We start from the raw sequence: 9249 nt of genomic DNA, 5'->3' as shown, positions 1-9249 counted from the left end.
TCTGTGACCCCGAGGGTCCTGAGACCACAGTGTCCCGCGAGGGTTCCACCCCCCGCTTAGCCACTGGAGCGACGTCCCACAGCGGAGCCGACTTCTAAAAGTTCCGATTTTGTGCTCCGCAGCTCTAGCACTTGCCAGAAGCAGCCGACGGAGGCCCCTTCCCCCGCCATCTATCCTCCTGAATATCGCCTCAGATTCACTTCTTGCATGTCCTACCTTCTAGAAAGTGGTCGCTTTTCTGTTCAGAGTGTTGTTGCCACTCTCCTCTTCGATCTCCTGTTGAGTTTGTAGGTGTTCAGAATGGTTTGATCCCTATTCAGCTGAATTCCTGAGACCAGACGAAATCCAGGTCTCCTACTCCTCCGCCATCTTGCCCCGCCCCCCCCTTATGCTTTAAATTTCATTCTCAAATTGACGCCCCAGGGAGACATTTTCTGACTCCCAGACTAGATCAGATTTCCTTGTTAGCCTCTGAAGGCATCCTGCGCTTCTCCCTCACCACACTTACTGTAGTTGGTGGCAGCCCATTTGTGCATTGCTTGACTGCCTCTCTTCCCTGTAACGCTTGAAGCTCCGTGAGGACGGGGATGGTATCTGTTAGTCACTGTTTTACTAGCAGCACAGAGTAGGTGCTGAATAAATACCAGTTGAGTAAATAAACCTTGAGAGAGCTGTCACAGTGATTTGTTGCGTTAGTAAGAGGAAAGGGCTTGGTACCTTTGAGGTACTAAATGAGGGCTAGTGCCTATGACCATTGTGTTAGTTTGGGCCGCTATGGTATAACAGTCCCATAGCCTGGTGGCTTATAAAGGATAGGAACTTATCTCTTTCTTTCTTTCATTTATTTATTTTAGAGAGAGACAGAGCATGGGGGAGAGGGAGAAGCAGACTCCCAACTGAGCAGGGAGCCCGATGCGGGACTTGATCCCAGGGCTCTGAGATCGTGACCTGAGATGAAGGCAGGCGCTTAACTGACTGAGCCACCCAGGCGTCCCAGGAACTTATTATTCAAGTTCTAGGGGCCAGAATTCCCAGGTCAGGGTGCCAGTATGGTCAGCTTTTGGTGAGGGCCTTCTTCTGGGTTCCAGACTGGCAGTTTTTCACTTTATCCTCATATGGCAGAGCAGAGCAGAGAGAGAGGACGAAAGCTCTCCTGACTCTTAGAAGGGTACCAGTCCCATTCAAGAAGGCTTCACGCTATGGACCTGATCCAATCCTGATCAATGCACAAAGGCCTGACCTAATGCCATCATGTGGTGCTGGTGGGGGCGGGGGGGGGGACGGTTACAGTTTCAACATATGAATGGGGGGGGAAGCATTCAGTCCAGAGAAACCATTTTTAGAGATACACAGTTATAAAATATACGTAGCTACAGTCAGGATATATAGGAACAAGTAGGTCTCGGTAGCTAAAGAGCACCGGGCTTAGGAACACGGGGCTTAGGGGGGGTCGCCCAGGTGGCTCAGTCGGTTAAGCATCTGCCTTCAGCTCAGGTCATGATCCCAGGGTCCTGGGATTGAGTCCCGTTTTGGGCTCCCTGCTCAGTGGGGAGTCTGCTTCTTCCTCTGCCTCTGCCCCTCCTCCCTGCTCGTGCTCTCTTTGTCTCCAAATAAATAAATAAAATCTTAAAAAAAAAAAAAGGAACACTTAGGGAATTGGAAGAAAGGACAAGAATTCATGAGAAAAAAGAGAAGGGTGATGTTTATTGATAGGCTTACCCTGTCACCTCCACCCCTGCTGGTCGTGCTGTTGCATTATCTTTATTTTTTTTGTCCAGGCCTGGTGTGTGGTGGTCTTTGTTAACTGGATATTATGGGAGGTAAAGCTGAAGATTTCTTTGGTTTGTGATATGTTACACTAAGATAAGACCTTGTGGTAGGTCTTTAAACAATGCTTTTAAAATGTGTGCGTTTATATTAATCTTTACCAGAATGTCACAGGTAGACTCATGGTTGGTCTGCGTTGGTGGAATCATATAGATGAAGATGGAAAAAGCCACTGGGTGTTTGAGTCCAGGAAGGTAAACTGCCCTTTTTTTTTAAATTTATTTTTATTTTTTAAGATTTTTATTTATTTATTTGACAGAGAGGACAAGCAGGCAGAGTGGCGGGCAGAGGGGGAGGGAGAAGCAGACTCCCTGCTGAGCAGAGAGCCTGATGTGGGGCTCGATCCCAGGACCCTGGGACCATGACCTGAGACCATGACCTGAGCTGAAGGCAGACGCTTAACTGACTGAGCCACCCAGGCGCCCCTGCCCTTTTTTTTCTTCCCCCCAAAATGTCATTCAATAAATTTTGTGCAGATTACATTTGAATATTTATGGGTGAAGTATTCAGGATTAAAAGTACTACCCCAGATCACTTGGCGTGTCAGCACTAAACCAGATGGCCTTCTAAAGCTGCATTTTTCTGTCTAGTTGAGACTGGAAGTAAGGCACGTACAGGAAGGAAGCCTCTGAGAAAGGATTTTGGGTCCGAGTTTGTTCTGTGTGCTGAGCTGCTTGTCAGGGGCTGCTGATAAAGGACTTCTGAGGACCCTCAGCTTTGTGTTGCTGTGCCTGGTCTCTCCCGGGATCTGTCCCTGTCAGCAGATAACTGCTTCCAGCAGCTCCTTCTGTCTTTGCTCCTGTGGTTCATTTCCACATGTGGGTAGAGAAAAGAAAAAGAAAAAGAAAAAGAGGGATTACAAGTAGACAGAAAATGTGAATCAGCCTGCACAGTGTTCTTGAAGCCTCTGCCTTCAGGAGCCCTCGGGGATGCTCATCTGTTTTGGGTTAGCCTCCTTATCTGTAGCAAACATTCAGTTTCCCTGTGGAATCAGCGTGGGAGGCATGGGAGGCGGAGGACAGAATTTTTGCAGAACATTACTAATTAAGTTGTTTGCCTTCTGCTTGGAACAGCCTTGACGAGTTCTACTTCTGAGAAAGCAGTATTGTGCTTAGGGATAAGCCCACATTCCCTTATATTATACAAACTATATGGAAGCAACTCACCACCCTTTTAAGATTTCTGGGTATTGCTAAGAGATTTTGGCCATTGTCCCAGATCCCCTGATTCCATTTCTTTCTCTGGGCCCTGACTTGACTTTTTAGCCTTGATTTCCTTGATCCTTAGCTCATACATGTGATTCAAAGCTTCTTTATGAATAAACAGTATAAGAGCAGGAAGAATTGAGAAGACTGTCAGAAACAACCTTTACCTTTACCCATGTCTTGGGTCATGACAGACTGTCCATTCTGCCCCGAATGGGCAGATAATACAAAATTCTTGAGTTACAGCATATTTAAGCCAGTTCCTAAAATTAAATAGTGGTAGATATACAACTGTTCTTTGTGGGGTATGGTTTCTAACTTGGGGCTTGGGTCATCTTTATTAATTTATTCAGATTTTAGACTTAGGTGTTTTTCATGAAAAATGTGAAACTTTTTACTGATGAATACTACGGTACTGGTTATTAAGTCCATATTCTTTCTTAGGCATCTGCTCAAGAGAGTAAAACTGTTTCCGAGGCTGAATCAAGAATCTTTTGGTTGGGACTTATTGCCTGTCCAGTGCTGTGGGTAATATTTGCCTTTAGTGCACTCTTCTCCTTCAGAGTGAAGTGGTTGGTGAGTATCAGTGAGGATGTACGGACAATTCATTAGGATGTTTGATGGGTAATCACCATAAGCAACCATCTATGCTAACATTAGGGACTTGTCTTTTATTTATTTTTTAATTTTTATTGTTATGTTAATCACCATATATTACATCATTTGTTTTGGTGTAGTGTTCCATGATTCATTGTTTGTTCATAACACCAAGTGCTCCATGCAGAATGTGCCCTCTTTAATACCCATCACCAGGCTAACCCATCCCCCTACCCTCCTCCCCTCTAGAACCCTCAGTTTGTTTTTCAGAGTCCATCATCTCTCCTGGTTCGTCTCCCCCTCTGACTTACTCCCCTTCATTCTTCCTCTCCTGCTATCTTCTTCTTTTTCTTTTTTCTTAAAATATGTTGCGTTATTTGTTTCAAAGTACAGATCTGTGATTCAACAGTCTTGCACAATTCACAGCGCTCACTGTAGCAATACCCTCCCCAATGTCTATCACCCAGACACCCCATCCCTCCCACCCCCCACCACTCCAGCAACCCTCAGTTTGTTTCCTGAGATTAAGAATTCCTCATATCAGTGAGGTCATATGATACATGTCTTTCTCTGATTGACTTATTTCACTCAGCATAACACCCTCCAGTTCCATCCACGTCGTTGCAAATGGCAAGATCTCATTCCTTTTGATGGCTGCATAATATTCCATTGTGTATATATACCACATCTTCTTTATCCATTCATCTGTCGATGGATATCTTGGCTCTTTCCACAGTTTGGCTATTGTGGACATTGCTGCTATAAACATTGGGGTGCACGTACCCCTTCGGGTCCCTACATTTGTATCTTTGGGGTAAATACCCAGTAGTGCAATTGCTGGATCGAATGGTAGCTCTAATTTCAACTGTTTGAGGAACCTCCATACTGTTTTCCAGAGTGGTTGCACCAGCTTGCATTCCCACCAACAGTGTAGGAGGGTTCCCCTTTCTCCACATCCCCGCCAACATCTGTCGTTCCCTGACTTGTTAATTTTAGCCATTCTGACGGGTGTGAGGTGGTATCTCATTGAGGTTTTGATTTGGATTTCCCTGATGCCGAGCGATGTTGAGCACTTTTTCATGTGCCTGTTGGCCATTTGGATGTCTTCTTTGGAAAAATGTCTGTTCATATTTTCTGCCCATTTCTTGATTGGATTATTTGTTCTTTGGGTGTTGAGTTTGATAAGTTCTTTACAGATTTTGGATACTAGCCCTTTATCTGATATGTCATATGCAAATATTTTCTCCCATTCTGTCAGTTGTCTTTTGGTTTTGTTGACTGTTTCTTTTGCTGTGCAAAAGCTTTTTATCTTGATGAAATCCCAATAGTTCATTTTTGCCCTGGCTTCCGTGCCTTTGGTGATGTTTCTAGGAAGAAGTTGCTGCGGCTGAGGTTGAAGAGGTTGTTACCTGTGTTCTCCTTTAGGATTTTGATGGACTCCTGTCTCACGTTTAGGTCTTTCAACCATTTGGAGTCTATTTTTGTGTGTGGTGTAAGGAAATAGTCCAGTTTCATTCTTCTGCATGTGGCTGTCCAATTTTCCCAACACCATTTGTTGAAGAGACTGTCTTTTTGCCATTGGACATTCTTTCCTGCTTTGAGGGACTTGTCTTGAATAGGCAGCTCCATTACACATTTCCCAAGTTCTCCCCAACTCTGCTTTTCTCTAAGAGCTGGAGAGCCGAATCCTCTTAAACACCCAGTTTCACCGATTCCCCAAGTGCCTAGCAGAATTTTGATTTAACCCACCTCGTATGGAGGTTACCATCTATTTATCACAGTATTATCTTGTTGGATGTTCAATAAACTCCAAACATGTTTAGCTTAGTTTGGAACTAACAGAGGGGTATTCTCTGAAAATATTAGTTGGTAACTTGTTCTGGTTGTCTGTTGCTTATAGTGTAAATCTTCCCAGAACGTAGTGGCTTAAAAATAAATTTTTATTTCCCTCATCAAGCTACAAATAAAATATAAATAATAAATAAAATAATAAAATAAATAATAAAATAAAATAATAAAAATAAAACAATTTATTATCTCTCTCAGTTTCTCTGGTTTAGGAACTGTTGGGGGGCCTGGTCTGGGAGGTTGTGGGTTGGGGTCCATGTGGTTGCAGTCAGGCATTGGCTGGAGCAGCTTCAGGCATCTCCTCTTTGTGAAGTCCCATGGCCTTTCCATATGGTCTCACCACATGGCCATGTAGGGCTTCCTCACAGCATGGCGGCTTCATGGCAGTTAGAATTCTTCCTTGGAGGGTCACAGCTCTGACTGGGAGTGGCTCAGCTCAGATGCTGAATCGCCTCTTACAGCTGTGTGAGTTTGCTCCAGCTGCCTTCTGGGGGACTTAGACACCAGAACTTCATTTTCTCACAGTTCTGGAGGCTAAAAGCCCCAGATCAGGATGTTGGGAGGTTTGATTTCTTCTTTCTGAGGCCTCTCTCCTTGGCTTGCGGATGGCCGTCTTTCCCTTGTGTGTCTTCATGTGGTCTTTCCTCTATGCGTGTGTGTGTCCTAATCTCTTTTTACAAGGACACCAGTCATACTGGATTAGGGTCCGCCCTAGTAACCCCGTTTTACCTTAATTACCTCTTTAAAAACCGTGTCTCCAAATACAGTGACATTCTGAGGTGCTGGGGTTAGGATTTCAACATTATAATTTTGGGGAGATACAACTCAGGCCATGGCAACAATCTAGGCTCAGAAATCATTCTTTTGTCACCTGTCCACACTCAGGGGAATGGGAATTAAGCTCTCTAGCTTGATTGGGGGGGGGAGAAAGTTCTAGAAAAGCATGTGAAACAGATATTACTACCATGTTTGGAAAATATGATCTGTCACTTGACCCAAATGTGATTCTTGTTCTTTTCATAGTTGAGTTTATCTCACATAACATTTCTTGATACCAGGTATATTTTGGCTTTAATTATGTTTTTTCCCATATTTTGAATATTTTCTTGTCTCTGTTTTGCTATATAGGCTCTTTTTTTGTTTGTGTGTGCACATATATGCTTTCCCTTTTGGGATTTGGGAGGTTTATTGTGTATTTTTAGTTTTTCGTATAGGTCTCTCTCTTATAGTTTGTATCACACCCTCTTTCATGGATTGGGAAATGTAGTGAGTATGTCCTGGTTTCCTGCTGTGAAGGATGGCACAGTTAATACCCATGCTTTTTCCCACCTCTCCTCCCTGCTTCTGCCTTTGGGTTTCTGTTGGTTATAGGCTTATTTTAGTTGTTTTAAGTATTGTACTTAAACCTGTTTCTTGATCTCTCGAGTCTGTTAGAAAGGGAACAAGAGAAACACTCTTCTGTCCCTTCTGTTGTTTCTTCCCTTCCTCTTGCCCAAACTCTGTTTGCCTCCAGTATTAGTTTTGTCGTCAAGGTTTAATAATTACCTTTTGAAATGATGTTTCTTACTGGGTGTTCATTCTTTGATCTATTTAAATACACTGATTCAGTTCTATTAACTGCAGCTTTTCCTTTTACCTCCTGGTTGGCTAAATTTCATTGTTGGGTGATTTTTTTTTTTTTTCCAAAAAACTAACAGATGTTATTTTCCTTTGGCTCTGTCATATTTAAGAATATGAGCCTGTTGGGGCGCCTGGGTGGCTCATTTGGTTGAGCATCTGACTCTTGACCTCAGTTCAGGTCTTGATCTCAGGGTTGTGAGTTCAAGCCCTGTGTTGGGCTCCATGTTGGGCTTGAAGCCTACCTAAAAAAAAAAAAAAGAATATGAACCCATTGACTTCATTCATTCTTTTTAAATTTTTAAAATTTTTTATTGTTACTATTTTCATTTTTAAGTAATCTCTACACCCAACAAGGGGGCTCTGACTTAACCTCCCCGAGATCAAGAGTCCCATGTTCTACCAACTGAGCCAGCCAGGCGCCCTCCTGTTGACTTCATTCTTGATCAGTGATGTGGCGGGGTGGGTCACAGGTTCTTTCTTGCAGCTTTAGAAGACATTACATCATTATTGTTTTATATTGAATATTGTAGAGAAATCTGAGGCCGGGTTCACTTAACCTGCATGTAAGTGAGTGCATCATTTCTCTCCCTGAATGAAGAAATTGTATTTTTTTTAATTCTTGAGTTTTAAAAAAATCCAGAGTATCCTTGTGTTTATTTTTCTATATTGATTTTTCAGGAAATTATGTACTCCTTGAATATGTAGATGCAGGTTTTGCTTTGAATCGGGACAGTTGTCTTCTGTCAAGTGTTTACATTCATTTATGTTTTATTTTTGGGCATCTCTGATTCCGAGGGACCAGTTATCTCTCTGTTGGGTCATTTTTTATCTGTTCTCCTCTATCATCTGTCATTTTTTCCTCTGCTTATTCAATCAGGAAGTCTTCTTAGGACTCTTCCAGATGCCAGAGCTGTTCCAGGCCCTGGGGTGTGGTTGGTGACCAGCTAGACAAGGTCACTGCTCTGGTAGAGCCTCTGTGCTGGTGGAGCACGCTGGAAAGGGCAGGGTTGAGAATAGTGGTCACTCCCAGCGGGTGGGCGGCAGCGGCTTCCACGTGCACTTCCTTAGTTCTGCCAGCCCCATTTTCATCTCCGCCTCTTGCCCTGCGTTACCTTCACGCTCCTTTGAATTCTTTAAGTTCTTCCATAGGGTGATGTGTTCCCAGAGATGCTCTTATCTTGGGGGGCTATATTTCTTTCAGAATAGATTCTTCACCTTTTACATACTATATTCCTTTCTTACTATTTTCTCCTCCTCCATCATCATTTTCTTTTTCCTCCTCATCTTCTTCATTTTTTTCTTTTTCATCATCATCATCATCATCATCATCATCTTCCTCCTCCTTCTCCTCCCCCTGCCCCTCCTCCTCCATAGTTTTGCATGGATGCCTTACCCTCTTTCCCTTTCCAGTTTGCTCATGCTTGCAGTAGCAGCTCTGTCCAGACCTCTCCATGCTGGCTTAGTGCGGGTGAGTTCCCCTTGACTGCCTCTGGGTGGTGTCTGAGACGTCTGGGCTCTGCTTTGAGCTAGAGTGAGAACCCTGGCTTTCGTGTCCTGAGGTGTATGTGTGAGGAGAGGGCCGCGGCCCAGCCTCCGGCTGCCTCACTAGCTTGCTTGGCCTTTGCCTTCTCTTAGATAGTGCAGTTCTTTCTCCTGGGTGGGTGTCTGCTTCATGCTGGTGCCACCTTCCTGCTTTAGATCGTTTGTGAGGCCCCGGAGCCTTAGCATCCATCTGGGGGAGTCAGCCCTGTCCTTCCCTAGCACTGGTTCCCCTTCTCTAAAACAGAGCTGGGAAGGGTTATGTGGAAGGTGGTTTGGGATCCTGTCACTCAGCCTCTCCAGGAACGTCTTCCTACCCCTGTCCCACTGACAACATGGGCTTGATGATTGCTGGTCCTTCTGTGCTTCTCCTTCTTACCAGCGGGGCATCTCATTGCAGGCTGCTGGGATTATTGCCTGTGTTGTGTGGTCGGTGGTTGGGAGTCATGTCTCTTTCTGCCTTTTTTCTCAGGGCTGTCTATATCCTTTGGACTTCATTCTCCAAGGTGTTGGGGGTGGTGATCATCAGTGAAATTTCCGTTAGAGGGTCTTTGGAGAGTTAGGAGTTGCGTAGAGCAAAACCAAGCTGGCTTTTTCTCTGACTGCCAGCAAA

At 44.2% G+C, this 9249-nt stretch overlaps 1 protein-coding gene across 4 annotated transcripts in view; it reads left to right on the top strand.

Moving 5' to 3' along the window:
- Positions 1-9249, top strand: part of TVP23C (trans-golgi network vesicle protein 23 homolog C) — a 62755-nt gene that overhangs the window by 17519 nt on the left and 35987 nt on the right. For all 4 annotated transcript variants that reach the window (XM_073881748.1, XM_073881750.1, XM_073881749.1 and 1 more), the window contains exons 4-5: positions 1932-2021; positions 3477-3608. In XM_073881748.1, the coding sequence (XP_073737849.1) occupies positions 1932-2021; positions 3477-3608 (222 nt within the window). The remainder of the gene's footprint in view (positions 1-1931; positions 2022-3476; positions 3609-9249) is intronic.

Source organism: Callorhinus ursinus, unplaced genomic scaffold (assembly GCF_003265705.2).
Source record: "Callorhinus ursinus isolate GAN/ISIS: 27379988/994484 unplaced genomic scaffold, GSC_fseal_2.0 scaffold43, whole genome shotgun sequence".
In the NCBI taxonomy this organism is placed as follows: Eukaryota; Metazoa; Chordata; class Mammalia; order Carnivora; family Otariidae; genus Callorhinus; species Callorhinus ursinus.
Note: the sequence above shows the minus strand (reverse complement) of the source record. Positions and strands in the feature narration are given on the sequence as shown.